We start from the raw sequence: 23,017 nt of genomic DNA, 5'->3' as shown, positions 1-23,017 counted from the left end.
CTATGCTTACCCTTACGAACATCGAACCTTGGACGTCAACGTTGCGCCACGAAGGCTGTTTCGTTTATTTTGCAGGGTGATGATTTTCATTATGGTCAACTAATGTTGAACTAAAATGAATATACCGTTCTGTCAAGCTGTGAATCGTAATGCACAGTTCATATGTGGCCGTGCCGTAAAATGGATTTTTTTTTTTGTTTATTACGCGCATGCGAAGTGTGTTATTACATACGTATTGAACGACTACGTCATCGTTCACGTCATGTTACGCTTTCAATACGCGTGCGCACACGCAGCTCCGGTAGCAACACAGGTAATCGGTTGGCTGCAAAACTAACTGTGTGACGTCATCAAGTGCAATGAAAAGTTCAGTTCGTGCGCTGTTTGTGACTCTCTAAATTTGAACGATAAACTGGAGGCCGTGAATTGAGTGAGTTGGCCTTCGCACATCACTTAGAGGCAGAAGGTAAGCGATCCGAGTTCGGGTCTGACACTTTATGGATGAGGTGTTTTTATTTGATCAGTTAGAGTTGCGCGAAGTCTCAAGGATGCTAATCGAGTTCACTTCGTCTGTCTGCGGCTTACTGCCCTTCACGTTGTCGATTCCCATTCCCCCTTCAAAGCTCCCAGACACAGCGCTGCCGATTCATATTCATTCTATGCCGTTTATCACCACTCCCGGCTCCAGACCAGTTTGGTAAGGGGGAGTTAGAAATAGCGTGTTGGTTTGTGTATTTTTTTTTATTTTTATTTATCATTTCAGGGAATAAAGCAGCAACAGTAAAACAGTTCAGTCACAGTATAGTCAATGTGTTTTAAAATTAATCTTCTAAACAAAAAAAAAAAAAACGCGCTCATCGGAGAGGCATTTTTCCCAATTTAAGTTTACATTTAATATTCCTATTGAGTCATAAGAGGTGTATTTGGATTATTTTTGTTAAGACATATGAATGTGTGTACCAGCGATGTCGTGCAGGATACAGGAAAAAAAAAAATGCTATACACATTCAAAGATCCAAATTAAGCCAAATACCCCCCAGGGAATATATTATATCTATGAAAGTGTAACTTAATTTAACGTTGATACAAAGTGTGAGTGCAATAGAATAAAACTTGGGGCACTAATAGTTTTTAAAATGTAGTTTTAAAGTAATGGAGGTTGAAAGCCCTGAACAAACTAATTGATTTTAACTGTTTGCTTCAGTGGCATCACAAACTTTAATCCGTTAGTGTTTACAAACTACATAACTTTTTTTTTTAACTCATTTTATAAGTATAACATTTATTTAATATTATAAGTAAATATATAGTTCCTGGAGAGCTGTAGTGGCTTCAGGGTTTTCATTCTATTTTCCTAATTAGTGACTAGTTTTTGCTACTAATTAACTTCATTTAAGTTATTTGCCATTTAAGACTCCGACCCTTTAAATCGGCGCTGAGTAGCGTCGGTCCTGGAGGGTCACAGTGGCTTCAGGTTTTTATTCCAACCCAATTGCTTCATGAGAAATCATTCATTGGTGATGAAGCATTTATTACTCCAGTAACATTTTTCTGCTTCATTTTAGTTGTCTTGCTTGTTTTTGAGCCCTAAATGTTTATTTTAGTATTTAACAGCTGTATTTGTTGTTTTGACTGCTCCTTATTAGTAATAAGATGCAAATGACAAAGGAACCATCAGTTCTACGTCTAGCTTGTCTCCATTTCCACCTTGTGTGTGTGTGTGTGTGTTCATTCATCATTCACTGTTTGATTTAAGTACTTGGTAAGAAAATGAAGAGAAAGTGAAGAAATGAAAATCACTTGGATGATACACGTATCATTACAGAGTAAAAAGAAAATCTATGATTTAGGAATGAACTGTCATGGCAGAGTTAAAACACGAACATGCCATGAAATTTAATAAGATCTGTAATTGGTCAGGACTGTCTTGTATTTAAGCCACTGGGTTGGAACAAAAACCTGCGGCCCCTCAGGATCAGAGTTGGCCACCCCTAGTATAGTGTGTACCTAAGGGAACTGATGCAGTATCATAATGTACTCGGGGTATGTACCAAATCTGAGGGTTTGCCCTTCTAGTTCGTTCTGTCTTTAAAAATCTTTCCAAAAAGAACTAATAAATACATAATAATGAAGTAGTCAACAGATCCTGCAGTACTTTTATGGAGCATGCAAACATTGCTTACATTGAAAAACTTGCTTATTTCATTAACTGGATTTTATTTGTGCAATGTTTTAACCAGCAATTCTCTCATTTTGTTCTTGATTTAAAAAAATAAATCTATAAGAATAAGTTGCAGATTGAGTGGTAGTTTTTCCTTTGTTGAGTTGATGTTTGACATATTGCTGGAGAATGAGGAAATAAGCACCTTCTAACATTATTATACTTCATCTCCATTATGGTAGCTCCTTTTATAGATTATACACTATGTAATAAAGTCTGTTGATTTGAATGCCTTTAATTAATTGAAGAGAGATTTCCAAATTATGAATAAAATTCATCAAAAATTCTAGTCAGACTTAATCAGGAACTTGCTAAATCTGCAGGTTCAAAACGGGGGAAACTGTAACCCACCGACTTTTACTAAAGTGAAATTTGGGATAGAATCCCATTCACTAGAAGGATTTTTAAGAAAAAAATGGATCTAGCTAATTTTAATTGCTTGGAGGAGATAGACAAATCAAGGACAATAATTCATCTGTCTGAGATTCTGTCTTAAACACAGCATTTATAACTTTGAAGTGTGTTGTTTATGAAATAAAAAGAGAGTCTTAACCACATGTGCCTATCCTTTTAACCTCATCGAATGTTCTCCTGTTGCTGTTGTTGACAACATTATTGAACATTCCTGCCGATGTGTGAATTGCTGCCTCTCTACCGCTGGCACTGTAAAGTAATAATTGTAAAAGTGACCCACTTGTGATCACAGCAACTAATGAAGACACTAATAGAGAAATCTGCAAAACTGCTAGTGCTCTCATCATTTCAAGCAGTTTAAAAAGTAATATCAACTCCATTGAAATGACATTACATTGTTTTTTCACAGAACTTGGACGGCCCACTTAGCCACTGATAGAGAAGGGGAGCACATCAACAAAATGAAACCGCCGACTCTGCATTTCAATTTTTTTTTTTTCCTGACAATTTCAATAGTTTCTAGGAGCCCTGGCTCTTTACAACATGAGCTTACATAGCTAGTTCAGTATAAAATGACAAGAAAAGATCAGAAGCAATGCCTCTATGACCAAACAGCAAACGTTGTGAGTTGCAATGTCAAAGGTCTCAATCACCAACTAAAGATGAAGAAAGTATTCTCTCACCTAACAAGTCTAAATGCCAAGATAATATTTTTACAAGGGACTCGCTTAATCAACAAGGATCAGTTTCGGTTGCAAAGAGACCGGACTGACTAAATATTCCATTCAAGCTGTACAAAGAAAACTAGAGGTGTGGGAATCTTAATTCACAGAACAATTTCATTTGTGGAATCAGATGTAGTACCTGATCCTGAAGGGCGATATGTGATGGTTATGGGTAATTTATTTAATTGTAAACTGACCGGAACTTACTGGTCATGCCAAAGTCGAGACTTTAGCTCTGTGGGGACTGTGCCTTTGTCCCTAAATTTTCAATTGGTCTACCCTTTATTAAGTCAGCACCAGGATTATTCACCTTTTAAAGCCAGTCTGAAAACCTACTTTTTTGCTTTAGCTTTTTAAGGTTGCTTGAAGGTACTGTCTGTTTATTTATTTATTTATTTATTTATGTCTACTTTCTGCATCTGTAGGTTTACTTTTGGAAACCGCACAGCACTTTGGTCAACTTCTTTTGTTTTAATTGTGCTCTAAAATTAAAACTGACTTGTTGTTTTTTGATGTAGAATTCCGGCTCCTCTTCATGTTGGTCTTGTTGAGCTGTCTACATACAGTAAGTGCTTTGATTTTACTGTACTGGTCAATTTGATTACACCTAATATTGTACAGTTTACCCTGATACAAGATGGCATCTGCGGTCATTGTTGCCCTCTATTTGCATTCATATTTTATGTGCTATTACTTTGTTTCCACTAATATGTCCTAGACATTCATTAAACACTTCTTAAGTTAAATTAATGTATGAAGCAAGTCCAGCAGCCTGCCTTTCAGTAATACTTCTTTACTTTTAAAGACCATATGTGTAAGCCAAGCAATGAATACTGGGTGGGTCAGTGCTATGTGAGGTGGTGGTCCTCCTCAAGCCAGTTGAACCTTAAGTTCACACTTACTAATAAGACATGAACAGTAAGGAGTCACAGTTAATATGGTGTAGTGTGAATGCTCTAAACTGTCTGACCAGACAATTTTAAATGGAGAGATTGCCGTTCAGACAAACTGAGATATTTTTGGATTTGATCTGTGCAGTTTTTGATGGAATGAAATCCTGTTCTTTCAACAGCAAGGAAGAAGTAGCTGCCGTTTACTGTAACGCCAAGATGGATGTGAAAGATCAGGTATGTGAGGCTGACATAAAGACCATGGAGATACCAGCTGTAAATATTAAGGAAGAGAGCTGTGAATGGCAGCCTGTCCACATCAAACCGGAGAGTCTCTGCATTAAGGGCGAGGATCATGAACTGGTAACGGTGGGTATTAAAGAAGAAGATGAGGAGATGTCTGTCAGCATTGAGACACACAGACAAAAATGTATGCCGTTTGTTCACCTCAAGGTGAGGTATGACATAAAGAAGACTGAGGAAATGCCATCTGTTAGAATTCTGGAAAATCCGCCATCACCTATACTGCAGTCTGGAGAAAGTAAGTGTGAAATCAAAATGTGTGATTTATGTAAAACCCTGCAGTGATATATAATGCTTTATAGTGAAAGTGGGGGCAGTTTTAAACAACAACACATTTTGATACAGCAATGTAGCCCAAAATGCTTTACAAGATAATAAAAAAGTTACAAGAAGAGAAAACAATTAAAAATAATCAATAACATCAAAGAATAAATAGCAACACAACAAGTTAAGGTCAGAAGGACAGAAAAAACAAAAAACTTCAGTTAGGTTAGAGAAAAAAAAATCTGCAAGGGTTTCCAAGGCCGATAGTCCATCCAGCCCCTACTGGGCATTCTACCTAACATACACTGAGCGAAGACACTATACCTGGGGACAAATAACGTCTGTCAATCATATAGTACCTCCATCCATCCATCCATCCATTCATTTGCAGGTTGTAAATGTGTGTAAGCACTGGGGATTGGGATGCTCTGATCAAGTTGTTTTAGGGCTGATGGGGACCATTAGCTTCATATTACTAGAATTGGCTTATTATGGGTTTTTTTTTTTCTTTAATTTTCTTTTAGCTTTTTCATAACCGGACATCTAGAAGTCTTGTGTTCTCCATTAAAGTGTTAACTTTGGTGTTTTACAACTAAATTGCAGATGAAAGATGGCACCTGTTAATTTTTATTAACAAAGATAACTTGTTTCGCCCTAATTGGGGCTCATCAGGTATGCAGACCTATGCTTACCCTTACGAACATCGAACCTTGGACGTCAACGTTGCGCCACGAAGGCTGTTTCGTTTATTTTGCAGGGTGATGATTTTCATTATGGTCAACTAATGTTGAACTAAAATGAATATACCGTTCTGTCAAGCTGTGAATCGTAATGCACAGTTCATATGTGGCCGTGCCGTAAAATGGATTTTTTTTTTTGTTTATTACGCGCATGCGAAGTGTGTTATTACATACGTATTGAACGACTACGTCATCGTTCACGTCATGTTACGCTTTCAATACGCGTGCGCACACGCAGCTCCGGTAGCAACACAGGTAATCGGTTGGCTGCAAAACTAACTGTGTGACGTCATCAAGTGCAATGAAAAGTTCAGTTCGTGCGCTGTTTGTGACTCTCTAAATTTGAACGATAAACTGGAGGCCGTGAATTGAGTGAGTTGGCCTTCGCACATCACTTAGAGGCAGAAGGTAAGCGATCCGAGTTCGGGTCTGACACTTTATGGATGAGGTGTTTTTATTTGATCAGTTAGAGTTGCGCGAAGTCTCAAGGATGCTAATCGAGTTCACTTCGTCTGTCTGCGGCTTACTGCCCTTCACGTTGTCGATTCCCATTCCCCCTTCAAAGCTCCCAGACACAGCGCTGCCGATTCATATTCATTCTATGCCGTTTATCACCACTCCCGGCTCCAGACCAGTTTGGTAAGGGGGAGTTAGAAATAGCGTGTTGGTTTGTGTATTTTTTTTTATTTTTATTTATCATTTCAGGGAATAAAGCAGCAACAGTAAAACAGTTCAGTCACAGTATAGTCAATGTGTTTTAAAATTAATCTTCTAAACAAAAAAAAAAAAAACGCTCATCGGAGAGGCATTTTTCCCAATTTAAGTTTACATTTAATATTCCTATTGAGTCATAAGAGGTGTATTTGGATTATTTTTGTTAAGACATATGAATGTGTGTACCAGCGATGTCGTGCAGGATACTTTAAAAAAAAAAAAAATGCTATACACATTCAAAGATCCAAATTAAGCCAAATACCCCCCAGGGAATATATTATATCTATGAAAGTGTAACTTAATTTAACGTTGATACAAAGTGTGAGTGCAATAGAATAAAACTTGGGGCACTAATAGTTTTAAAATGTAGTTTTAAAGTAATGGAGGTTGAAAGCCCTGAACAAACTAATTGATTTTAACTGTTTGCTTCAGTGGCATCACAAACTTTAATCCGTTAGTGTTTACAAACTACATAACTTTTTTTTTTAACTCATTTTATAAGTATAACATTTATTTAATATTATAAGTAAATATATAGTTCCTGGAGAGCTGTAGTGGCTTCAGGTTTTCATTCTATTTTCCTAATTAGTGACTAGTTTTTGCTACTAATTAACTTCATTTAAGTTATTTGCCATTTAAGACTCCGACCCTTTAAATCGGCGCTGAGTAGCGTCGGTCCTGGAGGGTCACAGTGGCTTCAGGTTTTATTCCAACCCAATTGCTTCATGAGAAATCATTCATTGGTGATGAAGCATTTATTACTCCAGTAACATTTTTCTGCTTCATTTTAGTTGTCTTGCTTGTTTTTGAGCCCTAAATGTTTATTTTAGTATTTAACAGCTGTATTTGTTGTTTTGACTGCTCCTTATTAGTAATAAGATGCAAATGACAAAGGAACCATCAGTTCTACGTCTAGCTTGTCTCCATTTCCACCTTGTGTGTGTGTGTGTGTGTTCATTCATCATTCACTGTTTGATTTAAGTACTTGGTAAGAAAATGAAGAGAAAGTGAAGAAATGAAAATCACTTGGATGATACACGTATCATTACAGAGTAAAAAGAAAATCTATGATTTAGGAATGAACTGTCATGGCAGAGTTAAAACACGAACATGCCATGAAATTTAATAAGATCTGTAATTGGTCAGGACTGTCTTGTATTTAAGCCCCTGGTTGGAACAAAACCTGCGGCCCCTCAGGATCAGAGTTGGCCACCCCTAGTATAGTGTGTACCTAAGGGAACTGATGCAGTATCATAATGTACTCGGGGTATGTACCAAATCTGAGGGTTTGCCCTTCTAGTTCGTTCTGTCTTTAAAAATCTTTCCAAAAGAACTAATAAATACATAATAATGAAGTAGTCAACAGATCCTGCAGTACTTTTATGGAGCATGCAAACATTGCTTACATTGAAAAACTTGCTTATTTCATTAACTGGATTTTATTTGTGCAATGTTTTAACCAGCAATTCTCTCATTTTGTTCTTGATTTAAAAAAATAAATCTATAAGAATAAGTTGCAGATTGAGTGGTAGTTTTTCCTTTGTTGAGTTGATGTTTGACATATTGCTGGAGAATGAGGAAATAAGCACCTTCTAACATTATTATACTTCATCTCCATTATGGTAGCTCCTTTTATAGATTATACACTATGTAATAAAGTCTGTTGATTTGAATGCCTTTAATTAATTGAAGAGAGATTTCCAAATTATGAATAAAATTCATCAAAAATTCTAGTCAGACTTAATCAGGAACTTGCTAAATCTGCAGGTTCAAAACGGGGGAAACTGTAACCCACCGACTTTACTAAAGTGAAATTTGGGATAGAATCCCATTCACTAGAAGGATTTTTAAGAAAAAAATGGATCTAGCTAATTTTAATTGCTTGGAGGAGATAGACAAATCAAGGACAATAATTCATCTGTCTGAGATTCTGTCTTAAACACAGCATTTATAACTTTGAAGTGTGTTGTTTATGAAATAAAAAGAGAGTCTTAACCACATGTGCCTATCCTTTTAACCTCATCGAATGTTCTCCTGTTGCTGTTGTTGACAACATTATTGAACATTCCTGCCGATGTGTGAATTGCTGCCTCTCTACCGCTGGCGACTGTAAAGTAATAATTGTAAAAGTGACCCACTTGTGATCACAGCAACTAATGAAGACACTAATAGAGAAATCTGCAAAACTGCTAGTGCTCTCATCATTTCAAGCAGTTTAAAAAGTAATATCAACTCCATTGAAATGACATTACATTGTTTTTCACAGAACTTGGACGGCCCACTTAGCCACTGATAGAGAAGGGGAGCACATCAACAAAATGAAACCGCCGACTCTGCATTTCAATTTTTTTTTTTTCCTGACAATTTCAATAGTTTCTAGGAGCCCTGGCTCTTTACAACATGAGCTTACATAGCTAGTTCAGTATAAAATGACAAGAAAAGATCAGAAGCAATGCCTCTATGACCAAACAGCAAACGTTGTGAGTTGCAATGTCAAAGGTCTCAATCACCAACTAAAGATGAAGAAAGTATTCTCTCACCTAACAAGTCTAAATGCCAAGATAATATTTTTACAAGGGACTCGCTTAATCAACAAGGATCAGTTTCGGTTGCAAAGAGACCGGACTGACTAAATATTCCATTCAAGCTGTACAAAGAAAACTAGAGGTGTGGGAATCTTAATTCACAGAACAATTTCATTTGTGGAATCAGATGTAGTACCTGATCCTGAAGGGCGATATGTGATGGTTATGGGTAATTTATTTAATTGTAAACTGACCGGAACTTACTGGTCATGCCAAAGTCGAGACTTTAGCTCTGTGGGGACTGTGCCTTTGTCCCTAAATTTTCAATTGGTCTACCCTTTATTAAGTCAGCACCAGGATTATTCACCTTTTAAAGCCAGTCTGAAAACCTACTTTTTTGCTTTAGCTTTTTAAGGTTGCTTGAAGGTACTGTCTGTTTATTTATTTATTTATTTATTTATGTCTACTTTCTGCATCTGTAGGTTTACTTTTGGAAACCGCACAGCACTTTGTCAACTTCTTTGTTTTAATTGTGCTCTAAAATTAAAACTGACTTGTTGTTTTTGATGTAGAATTCCGGCTCCTCTTCATGTTGGTCTTGTTGAGCTGTCTACATACAGTAAGTGCTTTGATTTTACTGTACTGGTCAATTTGATTACACCTAATATTGTACAGTTTACCCTGATACAAGATGGCATCTGCGGTCATTGTTGCCCTCTATTTGCATTCATATTTTATGTGCTATTACTTTGTTTCCACTAATATGTCCTAGACATTCATTAAACACTTCTTAAGTTAAATTAATGTATGAAGCAAGTCCAGCAGCCTGCCTTTCAGTAATACTTCTTTACTTTTAAAGACCATATGTGTAAGCCAAGCAATGAATACTGGGTGGGTCAGTGCTATGTGAGGTGGTGGTCCTCCTCAAGCCAGTTGAACCTTAAGTTCACACTTACTAATAAGACATGAACAGTAAGGAGTCACAGTTAATATGGTGTAGTGTGAATGCTCTAAACTGTCTGACCAGACAATTTTAAATGGAGAGATTGCCGTTCAGACAAACTGAGATATTTTTGGATTTGATCTGTGCAGTTTTTGATGGAATGAAATCCTGTTCTTTCAACAGCAAGGAAGAAGTAGCTGCCGTTTACTGTAACGCCAAGATGGATGTGAAAGATCAGGTATGTGAGGCTGACATAAAGACCATGGAGATACCAGCTGTAAATATTAAGGAAGAGAGCTGTGAATGGCAGCCTGTCCACATCAAACCGGAGAGTCTCTGCATTAAGGGCGAGGATCATGAACTGGTAACGGTGGGTATTAAAGAAGAAGATGAGGAGATGTCTGTCAGCATTGAGACACACAGACAAAAATGTATGCCGTTTGTTCACCTCAAGGTGAGGTATGACATAAAGAAGACTGAGGAAATGCCATCTGTTAGAATTCTGGAAAATCCGCCATCACCTATACTGCAGTCTGGAGAAAGTAAGTGTGAAATCAAAATGTGTGATTTATGTAAAACCCTGCAGTGATATATAATGCTTTATAGTGAAAGTGGGGGCAGTTTTAAACAACAACACATTTTGATACAGCAATGTAGCCCAAAATGCTTTACAAGATAATAAAAAAGTTACAAGAAGAGAAAACAATTAAAAATAATCAATAACATCAAAGAATAAATAACAACACAACAAGTTAAGGTCAGAAGGACAGAAAAAACAAAAAACTTCAGTTAGGTTAGAGAAAAAAAAATCTGCAAGGGTTTCCAAGGCCGATAGTCCATCCAGCCCCTACTGGGCATTCTACCTAACATACACTGAGCGAAGACACTATACCTGGGGACAAATAACGTCTGTCAATCATATAGTACCTCCATCCATCCATCCATCCATTCATTTGCAGGTTGTAAATGTGTGTAAGCACTGGGGATTGGGATGCTCTGATCAAGTTGTTTTAGGGCTGATGGGGACCATTAGCTTCATATTACTAGAATTGGCTTATTATGGGTTTTTTTTTTTCTTTAATTTTCTTTTAGCTTTTTCATAACCGGACATCTAGAAGTCTTGTGTTCTCCATTAAAGTGTTAACTTTGGTGTTTTACAACTAAATTGCAGATGAAAGATGGCACCTGTTAATTTTTTATTAACAAAATGGCATTCTGTTGGTTTATTGTTCAGTTACCATAAAAGTTAAAATAAATAAAATGTCCTTAAAATATGTACTTTAACTAATAAGAAATATACAGGAAATATCCATAATACATACGGCATACATAATAATATAATGTTTGCCATAATTTCAAGCAACAGTTCTAAAATTCAAGCAGTGAGGGCAAATTCTTCTTCATGTATTCTTTCTGTAATTTAAAATGTGAGCTGCTGTACTAAACACAAACTCACTCACGTTCCACGCTTGGACAAGGAGTGACTGTTTTAACTAAATGCCAGAATGAAAAGGTCTGAACTCATTGAGCTTTACTCTTAATTTCTACCATAGAGCTCCCTGTCTCTTCTTCCATACCAAGTTCAGCTACACAACCTACACGTCTACTTCTGCCGTTCCTCTCCATGCACTGGTCGACTCCTCACATTCCTGTTTATCAGTTTATTCCCCCACTTTCTTTACCACAAAAGCCAATATTTTGATCTTCTCATTCTTCTAAAGTCTGCCTGACTATCTGTTTACAGGAATTTTTGAAGGCTGAACTACACTTCCTTAAATACTGTAATAGCATGTTTAAAGAAACAATACAAATTTACTATAAAGTTTAGGAAAGCAAAAGCTGAAAAAATTGGTGTTTGAAATCGGCTGATTTATTGATCACTGATCAAGTTATTTGGGATAAAAATCATCCGATTTAGATCAGTGGCATCACTAGTAAGCACTAAGTCTGTACTCTGTGAAGAGCGTTTTGTAAAAATAACTCGGCTTTTGTTCAGGCCAAAATGGTGGCTTTGAGGTCTTTTTTTTTTCCATTAGTCTTAGTTTGGCTGGTCGTATTCTCTAAAGTGTCATTTTTAAATGCAGCTGCATTTAAGAGAAATGCTTCTGGTGAATGTGGGACTGAATAAGGGAGTGTGAGGGTGAAAGGAGAGGCCGAACCCCGCCATTTTGTAAAAGTTTTATGTTGCCTAAGAGCCACATTTACTATCTTGTGCCATAGGTAGTCAAGTACACCACCTCTGTTAACAGTTACACCAAAACCCAGACTGTTTCAAGATAGGAGATAGTCATTGAGGATCAGGACTGAAAAGGACAGAAGGCTGTATGAAGTGGAGGAGAAAGAGTAAACTTCGGGACAGTAAACTCAGTCCTTGGCACACAGGCTTGTCGGGTTGCACAAAGGGCATAACTCCCAAAATGTACCACTCTATTTACTAGGACTGGGTATTGGCACTGATGTCCTGATTTGATTCCAATTCACAATGCTGAGTCTCAGCACTTTAACAAAGCAAGCTTTATTCAGCTTGAAACAGTAAGGTTCTTTATTGTAGTGGGATCTACCTCTCTCCTATAAAGAGACACCGCAATCAGGCAGGGTCGTGACCAGGTTAGTAGCATGTAATACTGTTCTCTGTATTTGTAATGTTCCTTACATCACCCATCGATAAAGCCAATTATAGCACGACCACAATCTTTTAGGATTTTTTTCGTGGCGAGCTACTACAGCGTTGGGAGTCTGTGGTTGCCCCAGCGACCGAGATGCTGTCACTGTCTTTCACAGACCCAGTGATCGCGCTTCGGGATGCTCTTCGGTGTGTCGTCCCATTTTGGGGGGAGCCCCAAAACAGTTTAGGAACCTTACAATATGCATAAGCATGGAATGATATTCAAGAAGAAATACTTAAATAGCAACAAACAGTTAACATCAGTATTTGGAAGATGTTGAACAAATATAATTGCTCTTTTTTTTTTTTAATTTTATTAAAAGGTCCACAAACTTTATGGGATCCATGTTTTAATACAATGCAATGGGGTCTACTTTATAAAACCTTTATATCGTCTTGTGAATAATATTATAAAGTAATCAAATATTGTTTCTTAAATAATTTTTGTTCAATAACCTATTCATGTGTGTGTTAATCTCCATGTAGACACCCTTCAACTGAACTGTTAGCCAGATTTTTTTCCCCTACTGGAATTTTAAAATCTTGAATTAGTTGAAATTTAAATGTAAAAAGCGTTGCATTTTTTTGGTTAGAAAGACATTTTTATTAAATCTTTCTACTATTAAACATGCAAAACCCTAAAATTACAACATTAGAAGTGTAAAAGGCATAATAATGAGATAAAAAATAATGATAAAAATATAAAATAAATGAATAATGATGATGCTAATACCGTGTACACTGTCGAAATGTCTTTTGTGTGGTTTATCTTTGAACAGGCTTAGGTGTACGGTCATTTACCCGACACTGTTCAGCGTAATGCTTCGTCTCAACAACAGTTCTTTTTATCACGGCCTCACCAAGACATAACTTCAACTAAGTAAGTGGATTTTGGCTGTCATTGCTTACTTTTATTCTTCGCTGCCCAACCAAATTAAAATGAGGTTGTGCTGGTTTATTTGAAGCAGGATCAACAGAAATCCAAATGTGATCAAGTGTCACTTTTAGATTCATTAGAATCACTTTAGGTTTCATTGTTCGTTTCAGTTTTACTGCCTGAAGACAGATTCACTTTGTTGTCACTGTCAAGAACGTTGAAACATCTGGGGCCTCATGTATAATGTCGTGCGTACAATTCGCACTATAACATGACGTAAGCACAAAATCCGAAATGTGCTTACGCACAGAAAATTCCAGATGCAACTTCCGCGTTCTTCTGCTCCATAAATCCCGAACAGCGTGAAAACTAACGCACGTGCGCGCGCCTTGTGTCCGCCCTGTCTCCTCCCAGAATTATGCCCCTTTGAATATGCAAATCAATATAAATAGACCTTAAGCTCAACATTCTATGAAAAGGCAATGGCAAAAGCAAGAGGGAAAATATAAGAATTTCAGCGAATACCAAGTGGAGGCAAAGAAAAACGTATTATTTGTTGGTTTATACAGTGGTATAATCAACAAAAGGAAGTTGATCGAGTGACATAGCATGTTGGAGAAACAAGCTCAAGTTCACAAAGTTGCACAGTGCCTGACATAAAAAAGAAGTTGTCACATACCAAAGTCGCCGTGAAAAGGTGAGACGTAGCCCACCGTCTGAGTGTTATATGGAAGCTTATTAGGGTACAGTGAGAAAAAAAGCACGAAATGTCAACTTTAATCTCGAAATATCCACTTTAATCACGTAGTTTATTTTGTCATTAAAGTAGAACATAAACTTCATCTTAAAATCATTTAATTTACTAGTTTCTCAAATCCCTTTGTAACTAAAGTAGCACGTTAAATGCTTTGTTTAGTATTTGATCTTCAATGTGCTGTTTGTGTGTGAATCACTACGTACTTCCACTCTTTCTCTTTCTCCGACAGGACACCGAATCTATTACATTCGTGATATGCAGCTCTCTGAATAATTAAAATACTGAGATGTATACGTGATATATTTTTCATGATGATAGGAATGAAAGCATGTTATTAAGAACACGATGGCGCAGTAATTATTCATGTCTCATACAATATGCTGCTGCGCCATGTGCGACCTTCAATGAAATAATTTATTGTAGCAGTACTGTCTCTTTCAGACGTACTAACCTTTATTTCTTGTACTTTTCTTTCCCCAAATACCAAATCGCCACACAATCAGCTCTGTAATAGACGTTAAGCCATCTGTAAGCTTAGAACGCCGATTCTTCAAAACTTTTAAGGAACATTGAAATATCTTCATAGTACGTGTTTAATTATTCTATCCATCTCTCCTTCCAGTGTTGCGCCAGTCTCAGCAAATATACAGCACGAGGCAGGAACAATACGGGAACATGCAAGTGCTGCGGCACCATGTCCTCACATGTTTAATTATTAACAATACAGATTATTTAAATGAAGTTAAAGTTTTATCTGTATAATGTAATCAACATATTTTGCTGCATTTCATCTTGCAAATGATATTGTCATCATATGTAAATACGCGCTTTATAAAGTGGCGCAGGTTCTGTAATATAACTGTAGTGCAAGTTTACAGTGGGGTAATTGTACTTATAAGTACAAACAGTTCTACAAGGAGTAATTGATTGAGTGCGTTTATAGTTCTTGTTTCTGAACCGCGAGGTCCATACAGGAAAGGCTTTGAAACATTTTGCCGTAGCTGAGGCAGCGTGGGCTTGATGCTTTGATTCTCCACTCAGATACAGTCATATAAATACTCCGAGTGGTGCAGTGAGAGTAATATGGAAAAAAATAATCCGCTGTGGCAACCCTTAAAGGTAGCAGCTGAAAGAAGAAGGTGCAGTGAGAGTAACAACGCTAAAGCAGTTATGGTATTTGGAATACTATGGCTATTCCCTGGACCATTATATTGTTACAAGTTAATTACAATCCGATGCGTTACACTAATAAACAATATGAGGTTAGTTTCAGTGTATTTATAAAGCTGTGTCAGGAAAACCGAGTAACCACACAGGAACAGTAGCACTGCTTTGACACTGGGTGCCGCCAGTCTGCAAAACCGAGCGGAGAACTTGCGTATGACAAGGTATGAGGTACCGTGGAAAAGTGCGTGGCTTTACGCCAAGTGTAGGTTTTATACATCGCGATTTGAACTTGGATAAGTTCTTGCGCAACATTTCTGTGCGTACGCACCGTTCATACACGAGGCCCCTGGGCTGCTATAAAAATGTTTCTTACTAGATACCATTATGAACCTAGGAGAAGATGTGGCTACACCATTACCTGGGTAATGCTCAGGCCTAATGCTTGAGTAAGACACACCTATAACATTGCCCACGTAACGCTGGGAACTAATGCGGTTAGCAATTTTACAGCCTGAGTAATCCTTGGGTGTAACTCTTTCATGAGATGTGTCTCTATAGTTGCCTGAGTGACACTCGATTGATACTCTGGTCTAACACAAGGGAGGTTAATGAGGAGCAATTTTTATTGGACTTGCCAACACACAAACTTATGATTGATGGGGTCAAACAATGGAACGGTGCATTGGAAATGCTAGAAAGGTTTTTGGAACAACAGCCAGCCATCTCAGTAGCTTTGCATACAGTATATGCAGCAAGGTTGCTCCTGTTGTGACTGACCTGGAGCGTGCTTGTCTGCAGCACATCCACCAGAGGTGCCCAGTCATTTTTAATTTAGTGAGATGTGACTGTCACATCGGCATCTGCTACCCTGGATGTTCAGCTTTCGCAAGTTAGGGGCTGTTGGAGCTCAGAGGTATGTGCACATACACGGGTGAGTTAGGATTTCAGACCCTCCCATGTAACATTATCTTCATTTGCATAGTTAGATGTCTGCTCTTCCCCCCATGCTGTGTCCAACAGCAAGGGCTGCTTACAGTAAACTGCTTTTTTCCATAGAAATCCTTAACTGGCACATTAGAGGCATCTATTGGATCAGATGTGAAAAGTGAAGATAATCAATAATACACATACAATAATTGAGCAGGATAGAAATAAACAAGGATGGTCTTGAGGCTTTAAGGATCAATATTGAATCATTTAAACAAAAAATACTGCATTTACGCGTGTAGCACGTGCACATATTTTCCCGAAAATTAGCATTAGAAAATCAGGTGCGTGTCATACACGAGGAAATGTAATTCTTCTTCTGCTTGGGCTCATTCACTCACGCTCTCTCTCTCTCTCTTGTTTTTGAATCAGTTTGGCGTCATTCAGCATGGATAATAGCAAGCGTTTATGCTATTTCACGACAGGAGAGAAACTAAAAGTGACTTTGGAAGCAGAGAAGATAGGAAAATTGGGCAGCATGTTGCAAGTACAGAGTTCCAGGGTCATGTGTGCAAGATTGGCGACGGAAGAAAGAAAAACTTTTGTCATGCAACAAAAACAGAAGGGCATTTCGGGGAAAATGTGCCCTAAACACTTCTTATACAATCACAACACGTGTCGGAACATGGGGCAAAACGATTTTCGTGATTTTCTTTGTAAAAATTAGGGTGTGCATCGTACATGAGTAAAAACGGTAATGATAGTCCCAGAAAGCTAATACAGGCTGTTGGAGTCCAGCTGTAGACAGACAGGCTCAGTGTAAAACTTTACCATTCCAGCTTCTGAGGTTAAAGAAGATGTGGCTGAGATGTCTGTGGACTGAGTTTGTGAAGAGAGTTCATTTTGGCATTCTGCTTTTATCACCTTCAATGATGCAAAAGCAGTCTCTTATTTACTTGTTTTTCTTTGTTCTTGTATTTTCCAAATGGGGGATTGCAACCTGTGTTTGTTCTTGTAGGAGAATAACATGCAACCTGTGTTTTAACATGAACAGCAGATCCCATTTTTCCTAAGCATGGTATTTTCCAAATGGGGTTGGAGGAGAATAACATGCAACCTGTGCTACAGTTTAACATGAACAGCAGATCCCATTTTTTCCTAAGCATGGTCTGCTTATTTTAGAAAGCAGTAGGCTGTTTGTTTGTGGCCTTACACAATTCCAGGGGAGGTAGGAGTGTCGGTGGATGCGGAATTGATTGAAAACTAGTATCGTCGGGGGCGCGAGAATACCCCGATTGATATCAAACCTGTATTCATCTTCTACTGGTCTCATTTCAGTCTACAAGAAGACACAGAACAGAAGCAATTCAGAGATTTATTTGGTTAGGTGAATTACATAACTTCTACAGTATGGAGAGTTCAAATTGACAGGACACATCTTTTGACCTGCTGTCCGACAAAGACATTTGAGAAAGTTTAAAGAACAGCAGCCTGACCTGACTGATCTTTTAATAGCCATCACTGTTGAGTAAGCTCAGGGATATGCAGGTGGATGAGCCTATGGTGTCCCGGATAATGGACCATAGGTAGTTTGTGAGACTCAAGGATCAGTGTGATCAACACTGGAGTAAAGCGAGGCCCAGTTCTGTTTCCTTTACTCTTCACTCTGTACACCTCAGACTATAAATATTTATAACACCAGGTCATACACTTGCAGAAATTCTTAGATGATTCTGCACTTATGGGGTGTATTGATTAAAGGAGATGAGACAAAGGACAGGAGTCAGCTGGAGAAGTTTGTTTCTTGGTGCAAAGAGAATTGTCTGTCTATTCAATATTCAGGGAGTGGATGAAGACGTAGTGCACTCCTACATGTACTTGGGGGTCCACATTAATGACTGGTCACAGGCCTAATGAATGACTGGTGTCATAACACAGAGGAAAAATCGAAGAAAGCATAGAACATACTCTTTTTTTTTTTTTTTTCTTTGGAGACTGTGTCCCTTTAATGTGGGTAACTCTGTAATGGCCAGTGCAATTTTTCAGTGCTGTGGTGTGCTGGGCTGGTAACATCACTTCAGGAGAGGCCCACCGAATCAACAAGCTTATTAAAAGGACCGGGTTGGTCCTGGGACCTTAAATTCCTGGAGGTCATTGCAAAGGAGAGAATTAAAACAAAGTGGAGTGCCATTATAAACAATGCTGTGCATCCTCTCTGTGACACACTAGCATTGAAGACTTTTAGCCAACAAATTATTCAGCAGAAGTATCAAGAAATGCTTTGTAAGCTCCTTAATACCAACCGCAGTATGTCGGCATAGTGTCATACCGGGACTAGGGCTGCCAAATCGGTTTTCTTTCCGTTCTTTTTAAAAATTTCTTTTTTTTTGTCATTCTGGTGTGTGTGTGTGTGTGTTCAGTTCATAGTGTGTGTGTGTGTGTGTGTGTATACAGTGGAACCTCTGTTCACGACCATAATTCGTTCCAGAACTTTGCTTCGGTTCACGACCAACTCGGTTTACGACCAGTTTCCCCCATAGGATTGTATGTAAATACAATTAATCCATTCCAGACAGTACAAACTGTATGTAAATATGTAAATATATGTAAAGATTAAGCACAAATATAGTTAATTACACCATAGAATGCACAGTGTAATAGTAAACTAATGTAAAAACATTGAATAACACTGACACAAAACACCCAGGCTCCCTGCTCAGCTATAGGAGCTGGCTCGCTCGCGCTCCCTCCCTCCCTCCCTCAGCTACAGGGAGCAGGCTGGCTGACGCTCTCTCTCTGTAGCACGCACACACACACCCTATCCTCCCCCCTCCCCATCCCTTCCCTGTCAGCTGCCCCCTCTCTCTCTCTGCGCTTGCTCGCTCACGCTCTCTAATCTCTCTGTAGCACGTGCTTGCGCAGCATTTTTTTTAAAATGAGTTTTTTAAAATGAGTTTTAAGCACAGCAGAAAAAAACGAACATTAAAACAAATCCGAAGTGCAGTGCATGCAAAAACCAACTCGCAAGCAACCAAAAAAGAAAGATTGCAGGAGATCACGCTATTAAACTTAAAGCCTGATCGCTGTAAACACTGTTTTTTTAAAATGAGTTTTAAGCACAGCAGAAAAAAGGAACATTTGAAAAAAGATAAAAGTAACATTGCAACAAATCGCGTTATGAACTGAAAAATTAACTTTTAAAAAATCCGTAATACAAAAACCACCAAGAAAACTAACCTTGCATGAGTCGAGCTCTGGCATGAAGTGTTTTCCTTCAGGTGTTTTCTCTCTTGTGATTTCTTGGGTTTCTGGTGCTTTTAGCTGGTAGGAGTGAAAGCCTCATGCAGCCATTCCAAAAACAAACTCCTTGTGACCCAATCCTTGGTGTTTGCGCCCCACATTACTGGCAGTCTGGCTTTGTTTACATTGTGCTGCTTGAAATCACGAGGGTTCTCAGATTGGTAAATAAGTAAACTGGTAAACAGTTTTTCCACCTCTTGTAATTTCTTTCTTTACTTCGATTTCAATTTTCTTCAAAACTTTCTTCTGACCACTCTCCACTTGCTTAGAAGCCATAGTTAACTGCAAAAGCACACGAAATACTGTAGAGCACAAAGAGAGTGCACGTCTTATTGAAAATGATGAACAAGGAGCGGCTTTGCTTAAATGAAAAAGCATGGCAGCTCTCTTCTCTCTCAGGTTGCCTGTGGGGAGGGGATGGTTTCGCTTGCACTACAGCCTACAGATAGGCAGGCAAACACGCAGCAATCTCCTCCTCCCCTTCCCAGCAGGCACGTGCTCGCCTCTTTCTCTCTCTCTCTTTCTCTCTCTCTTTCAGCTCAGCTTGCAGGCAGGCAAGGGAACCTGGCTTGTTCGTATACTGTGTGTGTGGTTGTGAACCGAGGCAAAAGTTTGGCGATCTTTTTGGTCGTGAACCGAGTTGTACGTGAACCGGGACGTTCGTGAACCGAGGTTCCACTGTATGTATGTATATATATATATATATATATATATATATATATATATATATATATGTGTGTGTGTGTGTGTGTGTGTGTGTATGTATATATATATATATATATATATATATATATATATATATATATATATATATATATATATATATATATATATATATATATATATATATATATATATATATATATATATATATATATATATATATATATATATATATAAAATATATATTTTATTTATTTATTTGACTCTAAAGCAAATGGTTCATGTAAAAATGAGTTTCACTATATCTAGTGGTTAATTAGACAGATGAATAGATCTTTATTTGTCCACTGGGGAAATGTTTCTTTTTACAAAACCTCTTTAGATAAATAAATATATACATACTATGATATGAAAGCACACCAGAGTGACTAAAATGCAATAAAATTTTAAAAGAAAGAAAACTTCTGACTTGGCAGTTTCAGTGAAGTGCTCTGCAGGTGTATTGCTGTTAGTATAAAAGCCCCCTTTCATGTTTTTTGACACACATCTGCTGAATAGTTTGTTAGCTGAAAGTCTTCGGTATTAGTGTATCACACAGAGGATCTTCAGCATTGTTCATTTAATGTTGTGAATTAATATAAATAATAGGACTGTAGATTGATTTTTTATTTTTATTAACTTAATACAGGAGAAAAACCTTACTGCTGTTCTCAGTGTGGCAAACGATTCAGCTGCAGCAGTGCTCTTCAGAGACACATTAGAATTCACACGGGAGAGAAGCCATACTGCTGCTTGGAATGTGGCAAACACTTTTGTGACATAAGTGCTATTAAGAAACACAAAAGAATTCACACTGGAGAGAAGCCATACTGCTGTAATGAATGTGGAAAACAATTCTCACAAAATGCCCATCTCCAGAGCCACAAAAGAATTCACACAGAAGAAAGGCCACATTGCTGTTCTGAATGTGGCAAACAATTTTGGGAAAGGAGTTGTCTTCAGAGGCACATTAGAACTCACGCTGGACAAAAGCCGTATTGCTGTTCTGAATGTGGCAAGCAATTCTCTGACAGGAGCCTTTTTCGGAGACATGTAAGAATTCACACAGGAGAAAAGCCACATTGCTGTTCTGAATGCGGCAAACAATTTTTTCTAAGAAGTCGTCTTCAGGATCACAAAAGAATTCACACCGGAGAAAAAACATATTGCTGTAATGAATGCGGCAAACCATTCCATCGGAAGGCTAATCTTCAGAAACACATCAAAATTCACACCGGAGAAAAGCCATATTGCTGTAATGAATGTGGCAAACACTTCTGTCAGAAGAGTAATTTTCAGAGGCACACTAAAATTCATGCAGGAGGAACCACACTCCAGACGGAATAACAGAAAATGAGGAGTTATTAGTTATTTTGGGATTTTAATAGCTAGATGGGGTAAGTGCAGATGCCTTAAACTTAGCATGGGGTAATAGCGGTTGCTAAACATTTTGCATTTATGGTATTTCTTTTGGTAATGTCATTTTATTGTTGATATAAGTTGACAAATATGTACAATACCACATTACTTAGGTTTAATGCACTAAGTATCTATTGTGTGGAAATTTTTTTTTTGTATCTTTATTTTTAAATAAATAAATAAACCTTCATACACACGTGTACATATAAAAATACATAATGTCTCATTTTTTTCCTCTGACCCTACAATTCACAGGTCTGCTCTCTTCTTTATCATGGACTTAAACAGTCAACAGATTTACCTTGAGATTTCACTTCTTTAAAGTTGTATTTAAGAAATTTGAATAAGTTAGTTGCAGACCCTCCACAACTGACAATAACACATCAGTTGATATCATTTTAACATTACTTAAATTGGACTCTGCTGCTTATGAAAACTGAGTCTGTCACTGTAGGACATGTCCTTAAGTCTTGGGTTGTACCTGGATACTCTTCTCTGCACAGCTTCAAGTGCTGCTATGTCTTTCTTATGGCATGAATCCTCTCAATATATGCCCCACGTGAGATTGAACATATCTTGAATTATGTTCATCTGTTCTACTGCTCTGCCGAAGTGTTTCCTGCCGCTGGGACACAGAGAAACCGCTTAACCCACAGAAACTGGCTATACTGGCAAATGACATGCCTACTTGCAGCAGAATAGTATCCCATTTCCCTTGCTGTTGGTGACATTGAAGAAATTTTGGAATTTACAGTAAATGTGAAAGAAAAATGAGAATTGGGGGTAATATAGTTGTGCATTAAGTGTTTTGGAACACTTTCCACATTAAAAAATAGCATCTATCTTAGAAGTAGTATAAAAAGGGTTAATAAATGTCAAACTTGTTCAAGCATATCAGGAAACCACATAAAGGTCAAGAAGATGGATGACTATCATTTACCCATTAAGACTCGAGAAATGTCAGAGGAACTCAAGAAGTACTGGAAAGTATTGTAAGGACCAAGAATATCGTGAAATGAGATATTTATTTTGGGAAATGTAAGATGGTTATGCTCTCTGCTAAATACATCCAATGTCTCTTGAGGCAATCAGAGTAAATGTCAGGTGATATGTAAGCATTAATTTATGTTTATAAATATGAGCCTGTAACTTTGCTTACTGACCATCTGTAGAACACCTCTGCCGAGGGCACTGTCCTTTAGTTGACTGCTGTAAGAAGATGCTCCCTGAAATTAAAGATGCAATGGACAAGCTTCCTCCTGCCTGGTTCTTTGGTTTGGTTGACTATGTAAATCCTCAATGATGTCCTAGTTTATTTCTTTTAAAATATATTTCCAATTTAATTTCTTCTACAAAAACAAACTATAGGGGTGGCCTTTATCTTCCTGTGGCCTTCGGCTTATTACAGTTGAGTTGATCAGATATTGTTCTTCCTGGACCTTGCCAGGTAACTGTGAACCTGAT

General features: G+C 37.8%; 1 protein-coding gene and 1 long non-coding RNA gene across 3 annotated transcripts; both read left to right on the top strand.

Annotated features, from left to right (window-relative positions):
* The first annotated feature begins 326 nt into the window (after positions 1–326).
* LOC120533482 lies at positions 327–4,783 on the top strand. Its single transcript, XR_005634501.1, has 3 exons — positions 327–466; positions 3,879–3,925; positions 4,433–4,783. It is a non-coding gene; the product is annotated as an uncharacterized LOC120533482 (long non-coding RNA).
* Positions 4,784–5,825: 1,042 nt separating this feature from the next.
* LOC120533451 (gastrula zinc finger protein XlCGF7.1-like) lies at positions 5,826–21,679 on the top strand. 2 transcript variants are annotated; one of them, XM_039760359.1, is made up of 5 exons: positions 5,826–5,965; positions 9,369–9,415; positions 9,923–10,109; positions 10,194–10,281; positions 20,784–21,679. In XM_039760359.1, exons 3-5 carry the CDS (start codon positions 9,960–9,962, stop codon positions 21,479–21,481), a joined length of 936 nt encoding a protein of 311 aa, XP_039616293.1. In that variant the 5' UTR covers positions 5,826–5,965; positions 9,369–9,415; positions 9,923–9,959; the 3' UTR covers positions 21,482–21,679. The 2 variants fall into 2 exon arrangements, with proteins under 2 accessions (XP_039616293.1, XP_039616291.1); XM_039760357.1 differs by having other exon boundaries at positions 9,923–10,281; positions 20,784–21,678.
* Positions 21,680–23,017: the final 1,338 nt, after the last annotated feature.

This window comes from Polypterus senegalus, chromosome 8 (assembly GCF_016835505.1).
Source record: "Polypterus senegalus isolate Bchr_013 chromosome 8, ASM1683550v1, whole genome shotgun sequence".
Classification (NCBI taxonomy): Eukaryota; Metazoa; Chordata; class Cladistia; order Polypteriformes; family Polypteridae; genus Polypterus; species Polypterus senegalus.
Note: the sequence above shows the minus strand (reverse complement) of the source record. Positions and strands in the feature narration are given on the sequence as shown.